This window comes from Somniosus microcephalus, chromosome 18 (assembly GCF_052327205.1).
Source record: "Somniosus microcephalus isolate GS21.2 chromosome 18, FLI_Smic_1.0, whole genome shotgun sequence".
NCBI classification, from domain to species: Eukaryota; Metazoa; Chordata; class Chondrichthyes; order Squaliformes; family Somniosidae; genus Somniosus; species Somniosus microcephalus.
In genome coordinates, this window is record NC_141004.1 from 58,176,984 (window position 1) to 58,204,587 (window position 27,604).

The window sequence follows — 27,604 nt, forward strand, 5'->3', positions numbered from 1 at the left end:
TAACAGTGGATGCTGAGCATTTAATATAATGTACACTATGAACAGTGGGGGGGGGAAAAGCCAGTAGCAAAAAAACCGCGATTCTACTCGTCTCCAAAAGATCATAACTTGGCTGCAGTCTTTGTGTTCTCAAGTTCACTCTGTGTAGTAGTCCTGTTACACTATATATTTCAAACTTCAAGATAGATCATATATCTGCAAATGTAACTAATAAACTGAAAGACAGCGTAATCCATTGTGATTAGTTTACTTTGTCTTCAAGGCAACAAATTCACACTGAAGCTAAATGAAGACAAGATGCAGCTCTCAGCAGTAGTATAATAAGTTTTAGGACATACTTACCAAATGCATAATATAAAAGGTATGAAAAGTTGTATTGAATGTATACATATGGTTAGGTTTAATATTGGGAGAGATCAGCTGATGATTTGAAAAAGAAAGACTTGTGTTTATATAGTGCCTTTCAGGAACACCGGATGTCCTAAAGCACTTTACAGCCAATGAGGTACTTTTGAAGTGTAGTCATGGTTGTAATGTAGGAAATATGGCAGCCAATTTGCGTACAGCAAGCTCCCACAAACAGCAATGTTATAAGGACCAGATAATCTGTTTTAGTGATGTTGATTGAGGGATAAATATTGGCCAGGCCACTGGGGATAACTCCCCTGCTCTTCGAAATAGTGCCGTGGGATCTTTTACATCCACCTGAGAGAGCAGACAGGGCCTCGGTATAAAGTCTCATCTGAAAGACTGCACCTCCAACAGTGCAGCGCTCACTGGAGTGTCAGCCTAGATTTTTGTGCTCTGGTCTCTGGAGTGGGACTTGAACTCTCAACCTTGTGAATCGGGCGAGAGCGCTACCAGCTGAGCCATGGCTGATTTTGTGGAATTCAAATATTGAGGAACCTAGTTCTGTTTTTATTTCAGATGTTGATGCCGAAGAAGAACCGTATTGCTATCTATGAGCTCCTCTTCAAGGAGGGTGTAATGGTGGCCAAGAAGGATGTGCATATGCCAAAACATCCAGAGCTGGCAGACAAGAACGTCCCTAACCTGCACGTAATGAAAGCCATGCAGGTATCGTATTTCTAACAAAAGCTTAGGCAAGTTCAGCCATGTATGCTATTTCCAATTCGGCATGATTGCATGCTGTCCTGCATTATTCCATTCCAGAGTAGTGGGAGTGTAGCCTGAGATTCATACAAGGGACAATATTGAACTCTACTTCATCGTTTGTAGCCATAGCAGCAATCGAAAAGGGAAGGAAACTTTAAAAAGAGGACGAAGAATCTACCTGCAGCAGCTCGAGTGACGACAGAAGTATCTTCATTACAGCATTCTATCATTTCTATGTCATTCCTCCCGATATTGATACAGTCCTGGGGACACCTTTGCCTAAATTCAGAAATGGTGTGGAGATGCCGGAGTTGGACTGGGGTGGACAAATGTAAGAAATCACACAACACCAGGTTATAGTCCAACAGCTTTATTTGAAATCACAAGCTTTCGGAGCGCTGCTCCTTCTTCAGGTGAAGTGGAGAAATGCATAAAGACACAGCTTATATAGTCAGAGAATCATGTCAGATGTTTACAGGTAACCTTTCCAACTGCCATTAGTCACACCTCGGCAGAGAGAGAATCACAGCAGTCAAAGGTGTGAATGGTGTCCAAACAGGTCAGTCAGGGAAACATTACATCAAAGAACAATGAGGTGGGGTCACAAGGGGTCAAATATTGCAGATGCTGGGGTCTATGAAAAACAAAAAAACAAACAAAAAGCATTTTTTTTGGCTGGAAATCACAGCAGGTCCGGCCGCATCTGTGTAGAGAGAACAAGCCAATGTCGACTCGAGTCTGGATGACCCTGCATCAGGTGGGGTTACATGTAGCGTGACATGAACCCAAGATCTCGGTTAAGGCCGTCCTCATGGGTGCGGAACTTGGCTATCAGTTTCTGCTCGACGATTTTGCGTTGTCGTGTGTCTCGAAGGCCACCTTGGAGAATGCTTACCCGAAGATCGGAGGCTGAATGCCCTTGACTGCTGAAGTGTTCCCCGACTGGGAGGGAACACTCCTGCCTGGTGATTGTTGCGCGGTGTCCGTTCATCCGTTGTCGCAGTGTCTGCATGGTCTCGCCGATGTACCATGCTCCGGGGCATCCTTTCCTGCAACGTATGAGGTAGACAACGTTGGCCGAGTCACATGAGTATGTACCATGTACCTGGTGGGTGGTGTCCTCACGTGTGATGATGGTATCTGTGTTGATGATCTGGCATGTCTTGCAGAGGTTGCTGTGGCAGGGTTGTGTGGTGTCGTGGTCGCTGTTCTCCTGGAAGCTAGGTAATTTGCTGCGAACGATGGTCTGTTTGAGGTTAGGCGGCTGTTTGAAAGCGAGTAGTGGAGGCGTGGGGATGGCCTTAGCGAGGTGTTCGTCGTCATCGATGACATGTTGAAGGCTGCGAAGAACATGGCGTAGTTTCTCCGCTCCGGGGAAGTACTGGACGACGAAGGGTACTCTGTTGGTTGTGTCCCGTGTTTGTCTTCTGAGGAGGTCTATGCGATTTTTCGCTGTGGCCCGTCGGAACTGTCGATCGACGAGTCGAGCATCATATCCCGTTCTTACAAGGGCGTCTTTCAGTGTCTGTAGGTGTCCATCGCGTTCCTCTTCGTCTGAGCAGATCCTGTGTATTCGCAGGGCTTGTCCATAGGGGATGGCTTCTTTAACGTGGTTAGGGTGGAAGCTGGAGAAGTGAAGCATCGTGAGGTTGTCCGTGGGCTTGCGGTAGAGTGAAGTGCTGAGGTGTCCGTCTTTGATGGAGATTCGTGTGTCCAGGAATGAGACTGATTCTGAGGAGTAGTCCATGGTGAGTTTGATGGTGGGATGGAACTTGTTGATGTTATCGTGTAGTCTTTTCAGTGATTCTTCGCCGTGGGTCCATAGGAAGAAAATGTCGTCGATGTATCTGGTGTATAGCGTTGGTTGGAGATCCTGTGCAGCGAAGAAGTCTTGCTCGAACTTGTGCATGAAGATGTTTGCGTATTGGGGTGCGAATTTGGTCCCCATGGCTGTTCCGTGTGTTTGGGTAAAGAACTGGTTGTCGAAGGTGAAGACATTGTGGTCAAGGATGAAGCGGATGAGTTGTAGGATGGCGTCTGGAGATTGGCTGTTGTTGGTGTTGAGTACTGAGGCTGTCGCAGCGATGCCGTCATCGTGGGGGATACTGGTGTAGAGTGCCGAGCCGTCCATCGTGGCAAGGAGTGTTCCTGGTTCAACTGGTCCGTGGGTGCTGAGCTTCTGTAAGAAGTCTAGTGTCGCGACAGAAGCTGGGGGTTCCCTGTACGATGGGTTTCAGGATGCCCTCGACATATCCAGAGAGGTTCTCACACAGGGTTCCGTTGCCTGATGCGATAGGACGTCCAGGTGTGTTGGCTTTGTGTATCTTTGGGAGGCAGTAGAAGTCACCCACGCTGGGAGTACGTGGGATGAGAGCATGTAGGATGCTTTGAAGGTCTGGATCGAAGGTTTTGATCAGTCTGTTGAGTTGGCGGGTGTGTTCTTTGGTCGGATCTGCGGGTAACTGTCGGTAGTGTTCCTGGTTGTCCAGTTGTCGGTATACCTCTTTGCAAGAGTCCATTCTGTTCTGTATGACGATGGCACCTCCTTTGTCTGCTGGTTTGATGACAATGTTGCGGTTGGTCTTGAGAGCGTGGATGGCGTTGCGTTGTGCTCGGGTGACATTCTGGACTGTCTTGTGAGTGCGGCTGATGAATCTGGCATTGATGCATCTCCTGACAGCTTGAGCATACATGTCAAGCTTAGGGCAGCGACCCTCCGGAGGGGTCCAATTTGACTCTTTCTTCTTCGGTTGCTGCACTGCGGATCCCTCTGTCTGCTGGTCCGGATCATTGATTGTCTCATTGGGTTCACTGCTGACATCTTGGGATTTGTGGAAGAATTCCCGGAGCCTCATTCTCCTGATGAATTCCTCTGTGTCTGCCGCGTGACCGATGGGGTCCATTTTGGTGGTGGGGCAGAAATTGAGCCCTTGGCTGAGAACTTCAATTTCGTCTGGTTGAAGGGTGTGGTCGGACAGGTTGACGATGGATTTCCCTGTGGTTTCAACCGTGGTACCGGGGGAGGCTTGGTTGCTGCTGCTGGTGATGCCAAGTTTCTCAAGCTTCCTGTTCTTGGTGTGCATGTAGGTAGCGTAGTTCTGTTGCCTTGTTTGTTTGGCGGTGTCTCGTAGCTGGTCTGCTGCGTCCTGAGCACAGGCTGAGAACATGGACTCCATCTCGGTTTCGAGGTTGTGGCGTCTGCTGTAGAGCTGGTGTACGAGATGGTTGAGGAGTGTGCGAGAGGTACGACGGCAGAGTCTCTCAGCGTAGTCTGTGTTGTAGGTCGACTTGAGTGGGTTAGTGATCTGTAGTCCTTTCGGGATCTTGTCTGCTTTCTTGCATCTCTGTAGAAACTTGATGTCTGTGTCGATATGCGCGATCTTCTTGGAGATCCTCTCCACTTTGAGCCGGCAGTTTGTGGTGTCGATAGTAGCCATGGTGTGGAGATGCCGGAGTTGGACTGGGGTGGACAAATGTAAGAAATCACACAACACCAGGTTATAGTCCAACAGCTTTATTTGAAATCACAAGCTTTCGGAGCGCTGCTCCTTCTTCAGGTGAAGTGGAGAAATGCATAAAGACACAGCTTATATAGTCAGAGAATCATGTCAGATGTTTACAGGTAACCTTTCCAACTGCCATTAGTCACACCTCGGCAGAGAGAGAATCACAGCAGTCAAAGGTGTGAATGGTGTCCAAACAGGTCAGTCAGGGAAACATTACATCAAAGAACAATGAGGTGGGGTCACAAGGGGTCAAATATTGCAGATGCTGGGGTCTGTATGAAAAACAAAAAAACAGACAAAAAGCATTTTTTTTGGCTGGAAATCACAGCAGGTCCGGCCGCATCTGTGTAGAGAGAACAAGCCAATGTCGACTCGAGTCTGGATGACCCTGCATCAGGTGGGGTTACATGTAGCGTGACATGAACCCAAGATCTCGGTTAAGGCCGTCCTCATGGGTGCGGAACTTGGCTATCAGTTTCTGCTCGACGATTTTGCGTTGTGTGTGTCTCGAAGGCCACCTTGGAGAATGCTTACCCGAAGATCGGAGGCTGAATGTCCTTGACTGCTGAAGTGTTCCCCGACTGGGAGGGAACACTCCTGCCTGGTGATTGTTGCGCGGTGTCCATTCATCCGTTGTCGCAGTGTCTGCATGGTCTCGCCGATGTACCATGCTCCGGGGCATCCTTTCCTGCAACGTATGAGGTAGACAACGTTGGCCGAGTCACATGAGTATGTACCATGTACCTGGTGGGTGGTGTCCTCACGTGTGATGATGGTATCTGTGTTGATGATCTGGCATGTCTTGCAGAGGTTGCTGTGGCAGGGTTGTGTGGTGTCGTGGTCGCTGTTCTCCTGAAAGTTGGGTAATTTGCTGCGAACGATGGTCTGTTTGAGGTTAGGCGGCTGTTTGAAAGCGAGCAGTGGAGGCGTGGGGATGGCCTTAGCGAGGTGTTCGTCGTCATCGATGACATGTTGAAGGCTGCGAAGAACATGGCGTAGTTTCTCCGCTCCGGGGAAGTACTGGACGACGAAGGGTACTCTGTTGGTTGTGTCCCGTGTTTGTCTTCTGAGGAGGTCTATGCGATTTTTCGCTGTGGCCCGTCGGAACTGTCGATCGACGAGTCGAGCGTCATATCCCGTTCTTACAAGGGCGTCTTTCAGTGTCTGTAGGTGTCCATCGCGTTCCTCCTCGTCTGAACAGATCCTGTGTATTCGCAGGGCTTGTCCATAGGGGATGGCTTCTTTAACGTGGTTAGGGTGGAAGCTGGAGAAGTGAAGCATCGTGAGGTTGTCCGTGGACTATATAAGCTGTGTCTTTATGCATTTCTCCACTTCACCTGAAGAAGGAGCAGCGCTCCGAAAGCTTGTGATTTCAAATAAAGCTGTTGGACTATAACCTGGTGTTGTGTGATTTCTTACATAAATTCAGAAAGACACAGTGTTAGCTACCAAAGGAATATGGTGCAATCATGGCAGAGTTTAAAAAAAAATTATTATGCAGCACAGAAATAATAAGTTTAAAACCCTACAGTTGATAACAGAAATCTGCTGGCCTGGTGGACTACCTCATCCTCGGGTCTAGGGAAGCCAGATTGCAAACCTATGCGCTACAATATATGAGTGGTAACAAGGAAAAGCATACTTTGGATATTAGAACAAAAGGATAGATTCCTGTTTTTGCCTGAAAGCTGCATGTTGGTCCCTCTTTAGTGTGCTTTACTGGAGCTAGTGATTCAGAATCCTGTAATATGTGTTAAGCATGAAGGAATTGTATTTTGTAAGACAAGTTGTATACCAGAGACACTGAAAGCAGTTGAAAAAACCTGATACTAACTTGTTCTTTCTTGATGTGCAGTCTTTGAAATCTCGTGGTTTTGTAAAGGAGCAGTTTGCTTGGCGACACTTCTACTGGTACTTGACTAACGAGGGCATCCAGTACCTGCGTGACTACCTTCACCTTCCTCCAGAAATTGTTCCTGCTACACTACGTCGCCAGACCCGTCCGGAGACTGCCAGGCCAAGGCCTAAAGGTAAAACTTCACCGGTGTTTAATCTGCAGTTAGCAAAAGTATACAAGCTTGACAGGAGCTCCAATTATATATGTTTAAACACAGCACTTTATAATCCATTTTGAGTTTCCAGTTCAGAAGGTTGTTGGTTCAAGTCCCACTCCAGAGAATTGAGCACAAAAATCTAGGCTGACACTCCAGTGCAGTACTGAGGGAGTGCTGCACTGTCGGAGGTACCGTCTTTGGGTGAGGCGTTAAAACCGAGGCCCAGTCTGCCCCCTCGGGTGGATGTAAAAGATCCCATGGCACTACTTCGAAGAGTAGGGGAGTTATCCCCGATGTCCTGGCCAATATTTATCCCTAAAAATCAACATCACTAAAAAACAAATAATCTGGTCATTATCACATTGTTGTTTGTGGGAGGTTGCTGTGTGCAAATTGGCTGCCACGTTTCCTACATTACAACAGTGACTACACTTTTAAAAGTACTTGGTTGTAAAGTGCTTTGGGACTTCCTGAAGTCGTGAAAGGTGCTATGTAAATGCAAGTCTTTTACTGCTATTTCGTTAGTTTGTGTTAAAGCAATACCATCGGGAAATATGCTCTGGCTATAGATTTCTCGTTGGGGTGTTTCTTTCCAGATATACTGTCTGTCAAGTCTTCTGTTGGTCTTTTTAAACTTGAGGTCAAATGGGGCCCGGTGAACACATTCACCCTGGCTCACTGTCAGGAAAAATGAACTGGGGACAGAGAAAAGGAAGATCAGATGGATAGATAGGAATCAAAAGTGCAGAATTGCTACCCTGGCTGCCCCAGGCACAAAGGAGAAGCTGTTGATATTTTTGTACATTTTGTTTATAGTAACGTTGAGTCCGCAGTAATTGGTAATGGCTATTCTCAGAGTTATAATATTATGCCTCGCTTTCCAGCTGAAATGGCAAAAGTGCCTGTGTAATAAGATTCCTATACATCCATCTCAAGACGGCCTTCTCCCTGTTATTGTCATGTGTTGATGTAAACCAAAATAAAGTGGTGTTGTCATCACAAATAATAAGGGTGGTGGTTGTGACTTAAATTTATATTTTAATCAGTCCAGAACAAGGAGGCATAATGTTAAAATTAGAGCTAGGCTGTTCAGGGGTGATGTCAGTAAGCACTTTTTCACACAAAGGGCAGTGGAAATCTGGAACTTGCTCCCCCCAAAAAGCTGTTAATGCTAGATCAATTGAACATTTCAAAACAGATTGATAGATTTTTACAAAAGCAAAATACTGCGGATGCTGGAAATCTGATATAAAAACAGAAAATGCTGGAAGTACTCAGCAGGTCAGGCAGCATCTGTGGAGAGAGAAACAGTTAACGTTTCATGTCAATGACCTGAATAGATTTTTGATAGACAAGGGTATTAAGGGTTACAAGACCACGGTGGGTAGATGGAGTTAAGCTACAGATCAGCCATGAATGGTGGAACAGGCTTGGGGTAGGGAGGGGGCTGAATGGCCTACTCTCCTAGTGCCTCAGTATCCTGAGTAAATGGGAAGCTTTCTGGACCTGTACTAATGCTGTGTAACCCAACTGCTAGCAGTGTTTGGAGTAGCTCTCCTTTGTGGTGGTACGTGCCCGGTGTCTGCACCGTGCCGTTCCTGAGAGCAGAGCAAAGCAAAGATTGTGAACTTGTGTCGAGCTTTGGAGGGAAGGCGTTTTATTAAGGCTGTGTACCATGCTGCCCTACAAATATAAATGGCAGTACAGTAGGTTGGTGCTCAAAAGTTCTGTGAAGTCAGATCCGCTGCTGCCTGTGAGATCCAATCTCCAGATGCTTCCCCACAAGCAGTAACATTTTACCCAAACACCTCATGCACTTCAAAGTAGCCAGCTCAGAAAGGATTGCTGAAGGCCAGTTAACAGATCTGCAGCCTATTCTGGTCATAGATTGTATACAGTACAGGAAGGAAGGAAGCAAATAACTTGAGCTTAGCTGTGATCAGTAGTATTTCAAAGTTGAGATTTTGTATTCCCCAGATATGAAAATTCTTTGGTCACTCAGGTGAAGCTATGATTGGCAGTACATGATGCTTAACTTATTTTGCCAATGTTTCATACTTGTGTTGTGCCCTAGTTTGGTGGTCGTCGTCGTACGTGTCTTCACACTGTTCCCTTTGGGGAACTGTATGAAGTGGTGGAAGGATTTCTAGCCGCGTTAACGCTCCTTCCGTGACCGTAACCATCTTCGTACCAGCCATTAGGGTGGTTAGTCTTATGGCGGGAGGGTTTTACGGGCTCCCACAACCCATACGAGGGGGGGGGGGGGGCACCCACACCCATGGACGCAAGTATCCCGCTGGATGTCAACCCAGAATTTAGAGCCGGAGCTCCGACTCCACTTGCCGGGACTGTCTGGAGTGGGGTTCGAAACCCTACACCGTCTGGCCCAGCGGCGGGGATGCTACCGCTACGCCAAAGGCCCACTCCGGTTTGGTGGTGATACCAGTATATTGCATCTTTAGGCCAGACTGTTTGTCAAACAAATCTTTATTGGGTTTGCAAATAATTCACAGTACATGAAGTTCTTTGAGTCATCTCTTGAGAAATGTGGCAAGGCACGATATTAAATGTTTAAATGCAGTATAAATCCGTCTCCTCGTGTGCTGTAATCTTAGAACACACTTTACACCAAGATTCTGCCCATCTAAATCAGGGTTGTCCAAACTTTATCATCTAGGGCCACTTTGTTGTGTGCCACTGAACCTTGCGGGCCACTAATGAACATTGACAATGCAAAATACCCAGTTCAAGCAATGTTACAGACTTAAAAAATAAATTAAAATTGCATGAATAAAAAAATATATCTAAGCATTCTCGCCCTAAGCTAAGTAACTTCATATTCGTTACTATTTGAATTTCCCCATTCTTCCATGAGTCACTTGGGTTTTTTGGACTGATGAGCTAGGCTTGCAGTATGAAGATCCCCAGACCCCTGGTCTAAATCTTCTACTGCATCACTGGCCGAATTGTACAATTAGCCCTACTGTTGTTCAGGTGGGTGCTTTGTGTACCTGTTGCTTCAATATTAATTGGCTCCCTGTAGTTCTACAAATGGTTCAGCTCTTATTTTAATGTCAGCCATGACCCAGTGGTAGCACACTCGCCCCAGTGTCAGAAGGTCACGGGTTTAGGTCCCTCACCATAGATTTGAGCGCATAATCTAGGCTAACACTTATTGAGGGAGTATTGCACTGGTCTTTTGGATGAAACATTAACCGTGGCCGCATCTCACTTCTCTGGTAGATGTACTCTTCAAAGAAGAGCTGGGGAATTTTCCCGGTGTCCTGATCAATATTTATCCCTCAACCAGCCAACACCATTAAAATGGAATATTTTGTCATTTATCTCCTTGCTGTTTTGGGGCCATGCTGGGTGCACACTGGCTGGTGTGTTTGCATATATTACAACACTGACTGTACTTCAAAAGTACTTTTTTGTTTGTGAAGCACTTTGGAATTTCCTGTTGGAAAGCACTATATAAATGCAAGCTCATTCTTTCTAATCTTTTGTCTTTAAAGCAAATTTGTGTTGTAGTTGCAGCTACCAGAACACTGACTTTAAAAAAAATCTAGGAACTGGTCTATAGTAGTAACATTATGAACCTTTTTGCAGGTCTGGGTGAGGACCGTCCAGCTCGCCTTCGCGGTGAAACTGACAGAGACAGTTACAGGCGGACTGCTCCCCGTAAGTTTTGCACAGCTTATTGATCGTTAACAATAATATTGTGTGGTTAATGTCTAACTTAATAATGCGGCCGAATCTGGTTTTCGTGTGTTCTGAATCTAGGCATATGATTCATGTATAATGGAACAAATTGTTGGATATAGTTCCGCCAAAGAACTTGAAGTTTCTCTCCCCTCCGGAACTCCAAAAGCCTGACATCAGTAGTAGGGAAATGCTAGAACCTATTATTAAGGACGTGGTAACAGGGCACTTAGGAAATAATAATAGGATTGGGCAGAGTCAACACAGATTTATGAAAGGGAAATTGTGTTTGACAAATTTGTTAGAGCTTTTTGAGGTTGTAACTAGCAGAATAGATGTGGGGGAACCAGTGGATGTGGTGAACTGTATTTGGATTTTCAGAAGGCATTCGATAAGGTGCCACACAAGAGGTTATTAAACAAAATTAGGGCTCATGGGATTGGGGGTAATATATTAGCGTGGATTGAGGATTGGTTAACGGGCAGAGAGTAGGAATAAACGGGTCATTTTCGCGTTGGCAGGCTGTAACTAGTGGGGTACCGCAAGGATCAATGCTTGGGCCTCAGCGATTTACAATCTACATCAATGATTTGGATGAGGGGACTAAATGTAATATATTCAAGTTTACTGATGATACAAAGCTAGGTGGGAATGTAAGTTGTGAGGAGGATGCAAGGAGGCTTCAAGGGGTATAGACAGGCTAAGTGAGTGGGCAAGAACATGGCAAATGGAATATAATGTGGAGAAATGTGAAGTTATCCACTTTGGTAGGAAAAATAGAAAAGCAGAGTTTTTTAAATGGTGAGAGATTGGGAAATGTTGGTGTTCAGAGGGACCTGGCTGTCCTTGTACACAAATCACTGAAAGTTAACATGCAGGTACAGCAAGTAATTAGGAAAGCAAATGTTATATTGGCCTTTACTACAAGAGGATTTGAGTATAAGAGTAAAGATGCCTTACTGCAATTATGTAGGGCCCTGGTAAGACCACCCCGCGAGTATTGTGTACAGTTTTGGTCTCCTTACTTAAGGAAGGATATACTTGCCATAGAGGGAGTGCAACAAAGGTTCACCAGACTGATTCCTGGGATGGGAGGATATATTTAAGACAGAGATCGATAGATTTTTGGATATCAAGGGAATCCAGGGATATGGGGATAGTGCAGGAAAGTGGAGTTGAGGTAGAAGATCAGCCATGATCTTATTGAATGGTGGAGCAGGCTCGAGGGGCTGAATGGTCTACTGGCCTGCTCCTATTTCTTATGTTCTAAAAAGCTTTCCCCTTTTGTTTGACTATAAATCAGTATATGAATAACTAATTTGTACATTCTAAGAACAGCAGCTCGTAACAACAAAAATTGTCTGCTCTTTTTTAAATTGTTTAAATTCAGTGTTAATAGATCAATTTGACAAATAATGAACTCAGCCCAGCTAATGCCTTCCCTTGCCTTTTTAAAGAATACTGGAATTACTATTCCTTGTTTTCACACTCTTGCTGTATGAACTTATTGTCATGGGTCCAAATTCAAACCTGAACTGGAGTGAATGCTCCTTTTAATCTTTAGTTGACTCTAGCGTACCATTGTAAATTTCTTGGAATGGAAGCCGAGGACCATCGTGTGTAGTTGCTTGTCTGTTAGTGCGAACAGAAACTGAAAATCCTGCACTGTCGGGGCTTTATCTGTGAATCCTGTTAACTTTAAATGAAGCTCCATATGGAACAAGTGCATGGATTCTACCTTTCTCACCTTGCTTCAGGAGGTGACAACTCATGCTAAGGTATAGTCCACAAGCAGTGGTCTAATAGTGTCGGACCAGTTATAGTGCTACTGCTACACCAGCTGAGATCCACTAACTCGCACAGAAAGGACATTGCAGCTGGGACCTTCAGGTTTGTGTTGTTTGGCTAGGCTTTGTCTTCAGCGACTGAGCCATTGGACAGCTCTCATTTCCATTTCCGTCGGTGGCTAAAAAGTTGCCTCAATGGTGGTATTTGAGTAACTGTTTCCTCCCCTAGCTTCAGATCAGCTAACTGCACTGCTGGTATTTGGTGTAACTGTTCCCTCCCCTAGCTTCAGATCAGCTAACTGCACTGCTGGTATTTGGTGTTACTGTTTCCTCCCCTAGCTTCAGATCAGCTAACTGCACTGCTGGTATTTGGTGTTACTGTTTCCTCCCCTAGCTTCAGATCAGCTAACTGCACTGCTGGTATTTGGTGTAACTGTTCCCTCCCCTAGCTTCAGATCAGCTAACTGCACTGCTGGTATTTGGTGTTACTGTTCCCTCCCCTAGCTTCAGATCAGCTAACTGCACTGCTGGTATTTGGTGTTGCTGTTTCCTCCCCTAGCTTCAGATCAGCTAACTGCACTGCTGGGGTGGAACCTAGAACCTTTTGGTTCTCTGTGACTAAGTAATACTGGATGGTGCCTGTACTCATCGAGACAAAGGGAAATACCTGTATGTGAGCCTTATACAGCAAGAGTTGTGTAACTGAACTGTTAGAGCCAAGCCAGACCCTGTCCAGTGTTGACGTGTGCAGTTGAATTAGGGAGTCCTGGATCACAATTGGGCATGCTGCCAGATAGTTGAGAATTAAATTTGATGTGGAGCTAGTGTGGATTCAGCTAGATGGGGGTGTTGGGAAAATTAGTTTAAAAACAACACTTTTTGTGGTGGTTGTAAAGTTAGGATCTAGGTTTGTGACTTCAACAATGCCATACAACTATAATTGATCAGTTATGAACAGTGCATCCCTTAGTGAGTCAGCAAATGTGGAGTACCACTCTTGTCATCGGGGCCACTAGTTTACATGAGGCTTTCTGAGCAGACTGGTGTCAGCAATAGCCTCCTGCTAATCTGGAAACTAGGCGGCTGGAGTCTGGGTTTGTTCCTTTGGTTGTAATATACAATTTTTGTTTGCACTTGTGTCCCCTTGTACTACATTTTAATTTAAAACAGTTTTCCAGGTTAATGTTTTACATTCCTGTAAATACATTTTATAGCTCTAAGATCAATTTTCAGATGTCTCCTTTCGTCAAACTGAGCCCCGACATTAGTATTAGCATCATGGGTCTCCACTGCCTTCAGAGCTTGAACATCTCCTTTGTTTCTTGAGGACTAGAACTAAGAGCAGTGCTCAAGGTGTGATCTGACCCAAGTACTCTACAGTTTGATCGCAACATCCTCTGACCTTTCCTGGTCTGGTTATGTGGTTTAATGTTCTGTTGGCTTTGTTTATTGCTGCTTTACATTGGTTGAACATGTTGAGTCTAAAAATCCTGGGGGGGGTCTTTCAACTTAACTGTTTCAACACTGTTCATGGGAAGGAAAATTGGGCGAGACACTTACTCTATGTGCAATACTTTACACTTGTCCATGCTAAATTTTGTTTGCCATTCTCCCCACTAAAGCATTTTGTTTAACTTGTTCTGTAATTTCAGAGCTACTGCCTTTGATTCCACTGCCCCATCTAACTTAGTGTCCTCTGCAAATTTGACCAATTTGTATTAAGGTTCTGAATCAGTCATTGGTGTAATTTAGAAACAGTAGTGGTCCCAACATTGAGCCCTGAGGCGCCCCACCCTACCCCACCTTAATATGATTCCTGTAACCAGTACGTTAATGGTGCTCTATAAATGCAAGTTGTTTTCTGTTCCTAAGCCAATTTCTTATCCATTCTCCAGTTTTATTCTGAGTCCCCCCCCCCCCACTGTTTTGAGCTCAACTAGTAGCCTTTTGTTATCAAATACTTTTTGTAAGTCTAAGTAAGCAATATTTGCAGGCTTGCCACAGTCCACTTGGGTTGTTTCTTGACTAGTATCACGAAGGTTGGTCAGATAGGATCTTGCCCCTTCTGAAGTGAGTTGACTGCTGTTTACTAATTGGTTGTCATACAGTAATCTTTTGAGTTCACTTGATTCCATTATTTTCCATGGAATTGGGGTGAGCGTAATAGGACTGTAGTTACCTGTGTCTATTTTGTGGCCCTTTTTCAATAGTTGTCAATGGAAGTTAGTGCAGTGCACAGAGGACATAAACATTTCCGGGTATCGTGGGGGTTGAGAATTAATAACTCTAGAGGGGGGTTGGTTCTTGCTGAAATGCACATCACCGGCTCCTGGAAGGAGTGCTTGATTGAAGGTACCTAAACACATCCTGCAGAGCAAGGTGGAATTTGTACATCAATTGTTGAAAAGACAAGATCTCGCCCCTGTCCCCTGGTAATGTCCTTCTTTACTCGAGATCTGAGCTCACTGTGAGCTCTTTGTGCCAGATTGGGGAGCAGGTTGTTGGCCCCAGTGGAATCTTGAGTCGTGCACGGGCCGCCTCCTATCAGATCGGGAAGAATTCGTGCAACTATGGGTTGCATCCTTACCTGATCTGACTTTTTGAAAGTGTGTATTAAAAGCAGTTGTGAAGCGTGTTGGTTAGTTACCTTAATGTTTGGGTGGGTGATATTTATGTCTGTGTTGGCGTGATGCTATCTTTGGCATGCAGTGAAATTTCCTGCCGCTCTTTTTTCAAGGCCTTCCCAGATCCTGAAGATGCAACTGTTTTTCATTTCACTCTGTTGTCAAGGTTGTCCATAAGTCAGTCTTGATCTCGCTGATGAGGATAGGTTATTTGCGGGGTCAGGTTTGTTGTAACTGTAACTTTTGTGGACACAGCTCTCGGGCTCATTGGAGTGCTCCGAATTTCTGTTTGCTTCTTTCTGACCTTGTTGTGAAGTTCTCATTCTAGAATAGTACAGCACAGGAGGCCATTCAGCCCATCAAGTCTGCGCCAGCTCTTTTGAAGAACAATCCAGTTAGTTCTACTCCCCTGCTCTTTCCCCATATTCCTCAATTTTTTTCTCCTTCAAGTATTTATCCAATTAGTCCAACGCTTGAGGATATAGTCAACAGCTCCCTTTCCTTGGGTTCTAATCCCCTGCCCTTTAAAACTGCCATCATCACCTCTGCTCAAAAAACAGCCTTGGTCCCTCCATCCTCTTGTACCATTACCCTACCTCTAATCTCCTTTTCCTGGCTAGGGCTCTTGAATATGTCCTCGCCCAGTTGCACTGTCGCCTCTCCTGTCATTCCCTGTTCAAATCCTTATACTGTAGTTTGGTTTCCAATCTTCACAGAGCACCAAGACCACCTTGGTCAAGTCACTAATGACGTTGCTTGTGACCACGAACCCAGTGTGCTCTCCCTTCTGATTCTCCTTGACCTCTCTGGTGGTCAGCAAAGTTGACTAGTTCATCTTGCTCAACTGCCTCTTCTGTATTGTGAATCTCCATCGATTAAACTTCTGTTTTCATTCCTACCTGTCCTGATGCAGCCAGCGCACCTCCTGTAATGGCTTCTCCCTCCACTCCTGCACAGTCAACTCTGGAGTCTCCCATGCTATTATGCTATTGGGAGTAGGGCTTTGACGGTGGTTGTGGCTGTATTCTGCATGTCATGTGGCTGCGTGGGTTATTTGCAGATTATGGGGCGATGAGTGACTCCATACCTTTGGGTGCTGTAGGTGTGCATCCCTATATGAGGATTGAAGTTTCTGGGGCTCGCCATTGTAGTCATGCCTATTTGTTACTTACTGTGCAGTGGGTCTATTCTGTAATGTCATTCTATTTGGGTCGTGTATCTTGCTTCCATCTGGGGAATGTTGCACTATAGATAGCTGCTTGGAGACAGAAGAGCTTTGGGGTCCCTTTTTTAATTTTAGGGTAACTTTTTTGTACCAGCAAGGACAGTGCTGCCTCATGGTAGAGAGTTCGGGGCATCTTGATTGATCTAGAAGGGTGCTGTAGTCAGATTATTGAAACTTCGGGGGCTGATCTAGAAAATTGTTACTGAGAATGGGTCTGTTGCAGGCTTCAGGTCTGTAGTGTATGTGCCTTTAAGTCAGAACTACTTTTACAGCTCCTGTATACTGTAGTACCGGCAGTGACCACACCGGTATATAAGCTTTGCGCATGCCTCTGTACCCCCAGTCTAGAGATTACCCTCCTCCAGTAAAGACCTGTTATTTGTTAATGTACAGCATCCGTGTGATTATTTATCCATTGAACCACGGATCTAACAGTGGCGACGAGTGTCGATTCGAATCTACCTGCAACATCATAAAAAAATAGTCGAGGCCAGGAACACGGGCGTCGACCACGAGCAACCGCCCAGCAGTCAGGCAGAGATCCAACTTCGCAGGGGAGGCTGTGGAGAGCCGGGCTTGGTTCCCCAGCCACAACGAGCAGTAAGAGACTGACGACAGGTCCAGCGCAGACCTTTCCCGGGCAGCGGCGGCTGGAGCCGACCGACGGCGGAGAGAGAGACGAGCAGCGTCGACAGGGTAAGACAGAGGGTGAAGAGCGCAGGGCGCAGCCGGGGGTTGAACACCGAGCGGCGTCGAGGGAAATAAAACAAACCAGAGAGAGAGGGTAAGAAACAGCCGGGTTCTAGACTGAGTGGCGTCGAAAAATATCAAAAGAAGAACGCGCAGAGCACAGCCAGTGCTCACGGGCTGAACAGGGTCCGCGGGGCGAAGAAAGGGGAGACGCCATTGAGCCGCAGAGAAGAAGGAAGAGCGCAGGAGACGCCATTTTAAGAAGCCGCAGCGGAGAAGGGCGAGCGCGGGAAGGAAGGAAAGCGCGGGAGACGCCATTTTGTGTCAGCGGAGAAGAAGGGGAAGCGCGGGAGGCGCCATTGGTGATAGTTAACTCACACCCAAGGATGCCGAAGAGTGGCAGTATCTCTACGTTCGACAATGAAGTCGAAGATTGGGCGACATACGTGGAACGTATTGAGGTGTACTGCAGGGCGAATGAAGTGCCAGATGCTAATAAAGCACTGGCTCTGTTAAATTCCATGGGTGCAAAAACTTATGGGTTACTGCAAAATCTACTAACCCCAGAGAAGCCGGTAAACAAGAATTTTGAAAGCATAGTAGAAATCCTACAGGACCACTTAAACCCCACACCGCTGCTGATAGCAGAACGATTTAAGTTCCATAAAAGGAACCAACACAAAGACGAAAGCAATGCTGAGTACCTAACGGAACTGCGCAAGGTATCGAAACACTGCCAGTTTGGAGCGGGACTAGCAGACACGTTAAGGGACAAGTTTGTGTGTGGGCTACAAAGTGAAGGAACCCAGAAACGGCTTCTATCAGAAAAGGACCTTACGCTGGACAGAGCTTTCAGTATGGCAGTATCACACGAAGCAGCCGCAAGGGGCGCTGCAGAGATACAACGGAGACCGCAAGAATATGGCACCAATGAAATGTCCTATGGAACAGGGAAGTGCTATCACTGCGGCAGAACAACACGTGACCAGAAAGATTGTTGGTTCAAGGACCAAGTGTGCAGACAGTGTGGGAAAGCAGGACACATAGCAAGAGTCTGCAGGTCTGGGAAGAAAACCAACAGTAAGAAATCTCCACAGGAGAAGTACAAAAAGGTACACCAGGTGATGGACAGTGGTTCAGACGAACAGAAAAGTGACACAGACTCCGGAAGCAAGGAGCTGGGTTGTCTGAAACTACATAAGGTAACCGAAATGGAAGATCACCAGACTATCTGGGTTACACTCAAGATAGACGGAGTCCAAGTGAAAATGGAATTGGACACAGGGTCAGCTCTAACAGTCATAAATCAAAGAGACTACAAGCGGCTATTTTCACACATACCCTTGAAAGCTACAGAGATTGTCTTGAAGACGTATACGGGGCAAAAAGTCTACCCCAAAGGAAAAATAAGGGTGAAAGTGATATACAAAGGCCAGGAAATACCTAAAATGGATATATATGTATTGCCAAATGGAGGACCACCACTGCTAGGACGTGAATGGATCCGGAAGATACAATTAGATTGGCATTCCATGCAGGCACTGAAGGTTGAGGCCAAAAAGGATGACGACGTCACACCTGGACGACTCAAAAATGCTAACTGACGCAAAAGAAGTGTTCCAGGAGGGACTAGGAACACTAAAAGGAATAACAGCAACGATTAAAATAGAGGAAAATGCAAGCCCAAAGTTTCTGAAGGCCAGACCAGTGCCTTATGCGATCAGACCAGCTGTTGAAGCAGAGCTGGAAGGGTTGGAACGTTCAGGAGTACTGTCCAAAGTGGACTGGAACGAGTGGGCTACACCCATCGTTCTGTAATGAAGAGGTCGTTGAGTAATACGCCTGGGGAACCAAAAAAGGTCCGCATCTGTGGGGATTTTAAGGTGACAGTGGACCCAGTCCTTCACACGGTGCAATATCCGCTTCCACGAATTGAGGATATTTTCGCCTCGCTATCTGGAGGTAAACGCTTCACCAAAATTGATCTAGCCCAGGCGTACTTGCAAATGGAGGTAGAAGAAGCTTCGAAACATTACCTTACGATCAACACTCATAAAGGTCTCTATCAATACAACCGGCTGGTGTTTGGAGTAGCCTCGGCTCCGGCTATCTGGCAAAGGGCGATGGATCAGGTCCTGCAAGGGATTCCAGGGACCCAGTGTTATTTGGACGACATCTTGCTCACGGGCGAAAATGACGGTGATCACCTCGCCAACTTGGAGACGGTGCTCACCAGATTAAAGGAGTATGGGCTATGAGCTAATCGCCACAAGTGCGAGTTTTTCCAGAAACAGATCTCGTATTGTGGCCACGTCATCGATGAAGAGGGGTTACATAAGTCCCCTGACAAGATTGAGGCAGTAGTCAAGGCTCCAGCACCGGAAAATGTGTCACAACTGAGGTCGTTCCTCAGGCTGGTAAACTATTACCACAAGTTCTTACCAAATTTGTCTACGGTATTACACCCGCTGAACACCCTACTGCAAATAGGGGTACCATGGAAGTGGAATGACGAACGTAAACGAGCTTTCCAGAAGTGCAAAGAATTGATCACATCAAAAGAGGTGTTGGCCCATTTCAACCCAGCACTACCAATTCGTTTAGCATGTGATGCATCACCCTACGGTATTGGAGCGGTGCTGTCGCACAAATTCCCAGACGGGTTGGAGAGGCCAGTAGCCTTTGCGTCTCGGTCACTAACCTCAGCCGAGCGCAACTACGCCCAGATTGACAGGGAGGCCCTCAGCCTAGTATGGGGAGTAAAAAAATTCAACCACTATCTGCATGGGCAGAAGTTCACCTTGCTAACTGACCACTAACCACTTGTCTCCATCTTTAATCCTAAGAAGGGCGTTCCGGTGATGACTGCACAGCGGTTACAAAGATGGTCCCTGTTTCTAGGGGCGAATCAATATGAAATAGAATATAAAGGCACGCAATAGCATAGGAACGCTGATGGGCTGTCACGCCTGCCACTGCCTACTGTGGAGGAAGCACCAGCAGTGGACCCTATCGAGATATTTTATTCGTCGATAATTGAACGATTGCCAGTAACAAACGCGGATATAGAGAAGGAGCCCCGCAATGATCCGACGCTGTCACGGGTATATGAATTGACGGTGAGGGGATGGCCAACACATGGCAACTCACTGTTGCCAGCATTCTCATCCAGAAGAGAACAGCTGTCAGTATGCCAGGGGACAGTGATGTGTGGATCCAGAGTGGTGATTCCACCCAAGTTAAGGGAGAGAGTGCTAAATGAGCTACATGAAGGTCATCTGGGGGGAGTGAAAATGAAAAGCCTTGCTAGGGCTTGTGTGGTGGTCGGGAATCGATCAACAAATCGAAGAGCTGCCTAGGATGCCAGAAGGTCCAAAATGCACCACCACATGCCCCTCTACACCCATGGGAGTGGCCCTCCTCTCCATGGCAACGGGTAAAAATTGATTTCGCTGGTCCATTCATGGACTCAATGTTCTTAATAGCAGTGGATGCTCATTCAAAGTGGCCTGAGGTGATAAAAATGTCTTCAACCACTACAGAGAAAACGATTGCAGTCCTACGGACCATATTTGCCAGAAACGGTTTGCCAGAGCAGATTTGCTCTGATAATGGACCAGTTTGTGTCCAACGAGTTCCAAAAATTCATGAAAAGGAATGGGGTAAGGCATTACACATCCGCCCCGTATCATCCAGCCACAAATGGATTGGCTGAGAGGTTCGTACAAACCTTTAAGAAGGCGATAAAGGCCATGTGCAATGATGAAATTCCACTACAGCATAAGATGGACAATTTCTTATTAGCCTACCGAAACGCGACACATGCAGTTACCAACCAGACCCCGGCCATGATGTTCTTTAACTGCAGGTTGAGATCTCATCTGGACTTGCTCAGACCAAATGTGCGAAGAAATGTTGAGGACAAACAATTCGAGCACATCAATGAGAAGCCGACAAGGAGCTTCAATGTAGGGCAACCAGTCTTGGCCCGTGACTATCGAACAGAGAAGTGGCAACCCGGAACGATATGTACAAGGCAGGGGCCATTAATGTACACAGTGGATGTCGGGGAGAACATTGTGAGACACCACGTCGATCAGATCTTAGCGTCACAGGAACGCGTCAACCCCATGTCTCGAGTACCTGGGGATGAACCCGACATACCGGTAGCATCTACTTCAGACCCAGTAGCAGTGGAACCCGATGAACTACCCGATGAAAAGGGGTCAGAATCGCCTCTGCACCAAGAACAAGAACCTCTGGAAAGGCGCTATCCCGAAAGGGTCAGGAAGCCGCCCCAAAGACTGAATCTATAAATGGACTTTTGTTGTTTAATATACATGTAAAAATGTTAATTGTTATTTGAATATTAGGGGGTATTAATCTAAAAGGGGAGGAATTGTAGTGTATGTGCCTTTAAGTCAGAACTACTTTTACAGCTCCTGTATACTGTAGTACCGGTAGTGACCACACCGGTATATAAGCTTTGCGCATGCCTCTGTACCCCCAGTCTAGAGATTACCCTCCTCCAGTAAAGACCTGTTATTTGTTAATGTACAGCATCCGTGTGATTATTTATCCATTGAACCACGGATCTAACAAGGTCCACTACATGTAACTCCACTGAAGTCACTGGTCCTTTCTGCGAGTTCTCCGCCCCTTCTCCAATTTGGTTGAACAACTGTTTTTTTCAATGCTGAATCAGGTGCTTCGTTTGCTGCACCCACTGAGATCTGGGCTACTATCAGACAGCACCTGTGTTTCCTCTTCACTGATCAGCTGCTTGCTTTGATACTGAGTGTGCCAGTAGGATTTTAAAGGTTGAGGTCTGTCGGGTATTGGAAGGCTGAGACAGGCACGTGTGGGCAGCAGCATGAGACCTGCCATTCAACCATAGGTGCAATCCCTGGACCATGCTGCCAGCAATAGTGAGTCACCAAAGGGGCATCCCATGCAGTTCCATGGTTGTTGGAGACCGAAGGCCTGTCCTCCGTCAGATAGCAGCTTGGGGGAAGTGCAGAGCTTTTGGATAGTGAGCCACCAGAAGGGCTGGGACAGGCATCCCATGAAATCCTAAGGTTGTTGGATACCAAAGAGCCTTTGGGTCCCTTTTTTAATTTTAGGGTAACTGAATCCAATCTTTTTTGTACTTGCTTGGGTCAGCATGGTGAGGTTAGATTGCCTTGCTTCACCTGTCTCTGGGTGAGATTTACTTCAGGAATGGACATCTGGTCTTAGGCTGCTAATTCAAGTTGCTAGCTAGGCCATCGCCACAAGTGGGTGCCCCAGGGTGGACGTTGATTCAAAAGTAGTGAGTGCTATTGGGTTTTAAATTATATACTGTTTAATAAAATCCATGGATGTTTTGATATATCCCAGCAGGAACAGAGTAATAAATTACCTTTGCTCCTCCTCTTGTTACAGTTGGTTCAGACAAGAAGGCTGAAGCTGGTGCTGGTGCAGCTACAGAATTCCAGTTTGTAAGTATTGGTTTTCCAGCTGGGAAAATGAATTTGAAAGTTATTGATCCAGTGGCCCAAGGAAATTAAGACCATGTCTTACAGGCCTAGAGCAAAAAAATAGTCTGTTGGTATGCAATGTAAAAGAATCTGTCCATTGTTAAGTTATTTGTAGTTGTATTTATCACACATGATTTTTTTAAATCACACCTTTGTAGTTATTATGCTTTAATAATTCACAACCATTGGATTGTTCCAGTAAAGTACTAAATTTAGTGATCTTTTTCCTTGCATACAATATTGTGAGTAAAGTCAGATTTACTGAAACATTATTAATTTGCTTACAACTATATTATGTATTCTCCCTACACTGAATAAATATGAGGATGGTAAACTAGCATAGTTTTGTTGTATGGTTTTATAACAAGGTTTTTGAGTGAATTATGAGTTAGTATTTTCCTAAGCTGTATTGGTGATGTGTTTCAGAGGTTTGCAAATTGCTAACAGTTGCATTGTTTGTTCTACAGAGAGGCGGATTTGGCCGTGGTCGTGGACAACCTCAATAAATGTGTACAATTTGTGTAAAATAAAGTCAATTGAAATACATTAACCTGCTTCCATACTCCTTGTTCATTATACTCAAATGGGGCATTTAGTCTGTTTTATTTGACTTGCATAGCAGTTTGACTGTACATAATATTTCTTTTGTCTAACGGAGTTGATTTTTTTGGTGGGGGGGTGCAAACTCCGTTGATCATACCAGTGACCATGCTAAGCTTTCATTCAGGGAAAGACTTATTAAATATTAGAACTATGAGGCCTGGCTATGAAAGGTAAATTTGTCTTTTTTTAACATCAGGTTGATTGGTGGAATCCCAATCAACAGTCAGGAATAAAACAGTAAGGCATGGATTGGAATATGGCCATATAGATAAAGTGACGAGCAGGGCAGAAAGCAAAGGTTCGATGGTAAAAAGAATCTTTTCAGCCTGGAAATGTATAATGTTTCACTGGGGTTTCTATTTGGGGCCACTCTTACTTTATAGATATGATGATGATGGGGACTTTCATATTCTATGCCTTTAGCTACAAAGCCAGGGATTCTCTTTTTTTTTTTAATGTCACAATCCACTTGTGCTGCCACACTTTAATGACCTGTGTATCTGGACACCAAGCAGATAAAAGGGAGCAATTTAACATTTACTGATAATTTGAGGGACCGATGGAAAATCCTGACAAGATTATGAAAGACTTCAGGTAGGCTAGCAGTATGGGCATATAGGTGGGTGATGCAGTTCAATGTATGAGAATGTGAAGTACAGGAAAAGTTCTGATATCCGGGACCAGCGTGTTGCCGATCTATCAAAAGTGCCGGATATGCAAAGTCAACGTTGAAGCATACGGAGATGAAAATCTCCGTATTTGACAACAAACACTGTTGCTCAGCAACAGCTCGTAAACACTCGGCCCGTACCTTGAAGCGTCTCTGAAGCTGTTGCGAAGCTCCAAAGACGCTTTCCAGAGCCTGCCTGTTAACAGAATGCGAGGAGAAGAAAAAAAAACTAACTAAAACGGCTGCTGATTTCTGCCGTTAGAGCAAAGTTTCCGGCCATACAACCTCCGGATAAACCAAAGTTTCCTGTAATACATTGCAAGTGGATTATGCTAAGTTATTTTTTAAAAAATCCCTGGCATTGTAGCTAAAAAAAATAGAATATGAAAGCAAGGCGGTAATGTTGAACTTGTACAACACCTTTGGGCCTCATTTGGAGTATTATGTAGTTTTGAAAGGATGGAAAAGCTGTAGTTAGATGTTACCAGGGAAGAGGGGTTATTGTTAGGGGAAAAAATTGAAACTTTTTTTCACTAGAGCTAACAAATGGCGCTATTTTTATCACTGTCTTGCTGACTAGCGGAATCAGAGGAAACAAATATATTATTGCAAAAATTAAAAGATTGGAAAAAATTATTTACTCGACAAGTTGGTTAAACGGTGAAATTCTCTTCCACAAACAATTGTTGAAACTCCCTTTTTTATAAAGGAATTGGATTAGTCCCTTTGTGACTATGTCCAAATCATCATCATTGTTATAAATGGAAAGCAGGAGTGCAGATCCGTGGGGCACACCCTGAAAACAAAAATCCATGTACCCCTACTCTTGACTTGGAAGCAAAATAGCTACCACTGGGCCAAGGCTGACAGCTGGCTTCATTAACCCAATTTGAATCAAAATGGTAATTCTTCTGTGTAATAGGATAGCCAACATCCCTGACCGCTTTGGTTAAATTAACCATTGTGTGGTACAAAGCCATACAGAGCAGAGGGTTCCAGGTTTGATTCTATGCTGAGCTACCTGATCTCTGCTGAAGTGGTAGGTAGGGGAGCTGTAATTGATTTGAATAGCCCTGGGTTCGTGAGGGGAAAAACTACTGATTTTATCTAGTCACTCTGTGGAAATGCATGTGTGGAAGCTGTTTTGCGGGGAGGTGCAGAGGGAATAACTTAAATGCAATGACTCCTTTGCTGACATTGTAATGAGTTTTTGTGCAGTAGGCAAATGTGGCAGTGATATTAAACTCTGAACAGAGTAATGTAAACCGGCAATGGAATATTTGACAATTGAATAAAAACCAATGCAATCCCAGAAATATCTCAATTTAATGTAACAACTTACTGGAAATTATAGATGTGTATGCAAAACATTACTGACCAACTTAGATTTAATGAGGTACATTCTGGTTGCAAATAAATAAATAATAAACAGTGCAAATTTCAGTTGTAAACCATATTCTTGGATAACTTCAAGATGTTGCAGTAGATATCAGAACAGGACAGAGTTAAGCATCCAAGGCCAAAACCATTAATTATATTGTGACACTTGCACATGTACAGGAAACTTTTTCATCCGGCACGGACGGGACCGACGTGGTGCCGGTTCATCAAAAATTCCGGATAACCGAAAGCTATAAAAGATACGGAGCTGAGAGCTCCGTATAAAGCAACAAACCCTGGTGCTTAGCCACAGGTTCAGAACAATGGCCACAAGTTGCAAGCGTCTCTAGCTTAGCAACAGCTGCAGCCACACCCTTGCACAGCAACAAACAGGAGGAAGGCAAGTAATAAAAGTTACCTGAACCTACTCCTGAATTTTGCCGGTTAACCGAGATTTACGGTTATTTAGGTGCCGGTAAATCGAAAGTTTCCTGTATCTTGATATTTCAAAAGCTAGTAAAGAAATAATACCATCGAGGCACTTTCATAAGTACATTTTGAGCAAGTTCCTGATCAACAGGCACTGCCTGCCAGTGTATTAAGTGGTTACAAATATAATACGGGGAGTCCGTTCCAGATGTCACTACTCGATAAACTGGGGACATAGACCCCAGTAGTGCAGTAGGAACAGCATACAATGCAATTCTGCGCCATTCTATTAAAGCTCTTTGGCTAACTGGTGGTATGTCACATTCAAATTCATGTATACTACTTCACTAGCTTGTTGACACTTCCGTGGTTTTACAATGTTCCCTATGTAACCACTTAGCACTCCAGTTACATGACCTGCATTAACCTGAAACTTCAAAAAGAACCCACCCCTTAGCTTTTATTTCAGTGGTCATGAACATGTTAAAACAAAAGCAATTACAGTCTATACCATATGAAGACTCTGAACACAATATTGAGGACATCTTTAGTAAATCTCCATCTTGGGCTTCTTGACTAACAATAACTTGGTATTTTTTGCAGTCTTCTACCAGTTCGATCAAACCGATGGTCCTTTTGTATTCAGCAGGAGTGTCGTTTGCAATACTACAATATAGGTCCAGGATTATTACTTGTACCAATTTATATTCAGTACATGTCAATTTAGTCTAAAAATGTCCATCAAAAGATTGTACAAGTTTAATACTGTAATTGGAATGGCTTTGTGCTGTATGAATGTGGGAAAGTGAACAACGGCATTTGAACCATGCTTCCAGTGCTGGGTACTTGTTCTGAGATTTAGTATCAGACCAATTTTATTTCCAAGTTGAAAAAGGCTTTCTGGTATCCTTCAGTCGATTGCCTTTGTTCAGAGAAGGCCCCACACGAGACTTCCCCTCACATTCCATGCCCTCATTTTGTGCCAACTCTTCATCATATCTGAGGCAAGAAAGAGAGGGTCAAAATACTTCAGGCCAAGAACCAACTGAAAGCACAATCAGTCAAGTTGGTTTTAAATTTAAAATAAAACTTAAGCAATAATTAAACTTCATTCAGACTCCACAGCTCTGTTGTGCACATATAGGCTGTGATTTTTGCCTACCGAGACGGGCTAAGTGCGGCTGAGGTAGGTGGCGGGTTGCGATCCTGTTCCCGGCTTCATCCCGCTCTGAAGAATTTTCTGTTGAGTGGGCTTGTTTTAAGCCTGCCCGGCAAATTAGAAGAGGGTCTGATTACATCGTTTGATGACGCATCATCTGCCGGTTTCCTTAAAGGGGCCATGTCCAAAATCATTCTGACTGCTGTCAATGTTCTACAGCATTGAGGTGCTGTAAGCACTGCAGAAAGGTGCAAGGCTGCACCCAGGTTCTCCATATGCTTATGAAGGGAGTCACAGCACGCACGGAGGTTCTCTAGGACTTCCACAGGAGACCAACGCAGCCTGGTTGCACATTGCACAGCAGGGATGTCGTCAGGAGGACCAGGTTGCAGTGGCGCAAACCTTTCAATGATCTCAGATGATCACAAAACATTAATGTCAAGCCACACTCAACCTCATCCTGCTGTGCCACTCATCACATCCCCATCACTGCCTTCCCTACCCTACTCCTGCACATCCTTACACCAACTTACCTTGCAACTCCACCCATCCCTCTCTATCTACATTATTACTTCCCCATCTCACTAGCCACCCCTCACCCTACTGCAAGCATACCAACTTAGAACACACAAGGGTAGGCACTTGGGTGGTTTAGCCAATGTTCATGTGAAGTTTCTGTTAATGTGCTGTCAAACATTGAAAACTTTATTTTCAACGCTGCCTTCTTGGATAGATTTGTGTGCACCTTTGAAAGTGTAAGTGAGTTCCCCCCCACCATGGTAGTGAGTGAAAGGAATGGCTTGGACATTGTAGGGATGCTTTATGGTGCTGGTGTGGGGTGGTGCCAATCTGGTGCATCATGTGGCAGCCAGGGTGTACAGTGCTAAGTGAAGCAAATCTGGACATGGTGAGGCCATCGCTGGCGTCCTGGGCAGCAATGTGCACGGGTGATGCTGCACTGGACACAGGGCACCATCAGTTGATTGCGGAGAAGGCTGGTGTGCATGTTGGTGCTGCTGGTGTGCCCAGTGATGCTGGTGTTGGGGCTGATCATGTTGGGATTCTGAAGACCAAGGTGAGATTTTTTCAAGGGCACCGACGCTGATGGAATAGATGGCAGGTGAGGTTGAGATGACA

General features: G+C 45.1%; 2 protein-coding genes across 3 annotated transcripts in view; one reads left to right on the plus strand and one right to left on the minus strand.

The window, feature by feature from the left end:
- Window positions 1–892: 892 nt before the first annotated feature.
- Window positions 893–22,776, plus strand: rps10 (ribosomal protein S10). Its single transcript, XM_086011532.1, has 5 exons — window positions 893–1,077; window positions 6,478–6,652; window positions 10,289–10,360; window positions 22,132–22,187; window positions 22,694–22,776. The coding sequence occupies exons 1-5, from the start codon at window positions 928–930 to the stop codon at window positions 22,730–22,732; spliced, it is 492 nt and encodes a 163-aa protein (XP_085867658.1). The 5' UTR covers window positions 893–927; the 3' UTR covers window positions 22,733–22,776.
- A 2,030-nt stretch (window positions 22,777–24,806) lies between these two features.
- Window positions 24,807–27,604, minus strand: part of LOC147105299 (polyglutamylase complex subunit TTLL1-like) — a 62,815-nt gene continuing 60,017 nt past the window's right edge. For both annotated transcript variants that reach the window (XM_086011528.1, XM_086011526.1), the window contains one exon: window positions 24,807–26,307. In XM_086011528.1, coding sequence (XP_085867654.1) covers window positions 26,184–26,307 — 124 coding nt within the window. In that variant the 3' untranslated portion in view covers window positions 24,807–26,183. The remainder of the gene's footprint in view (window positions 26,308–27,604) is intronic.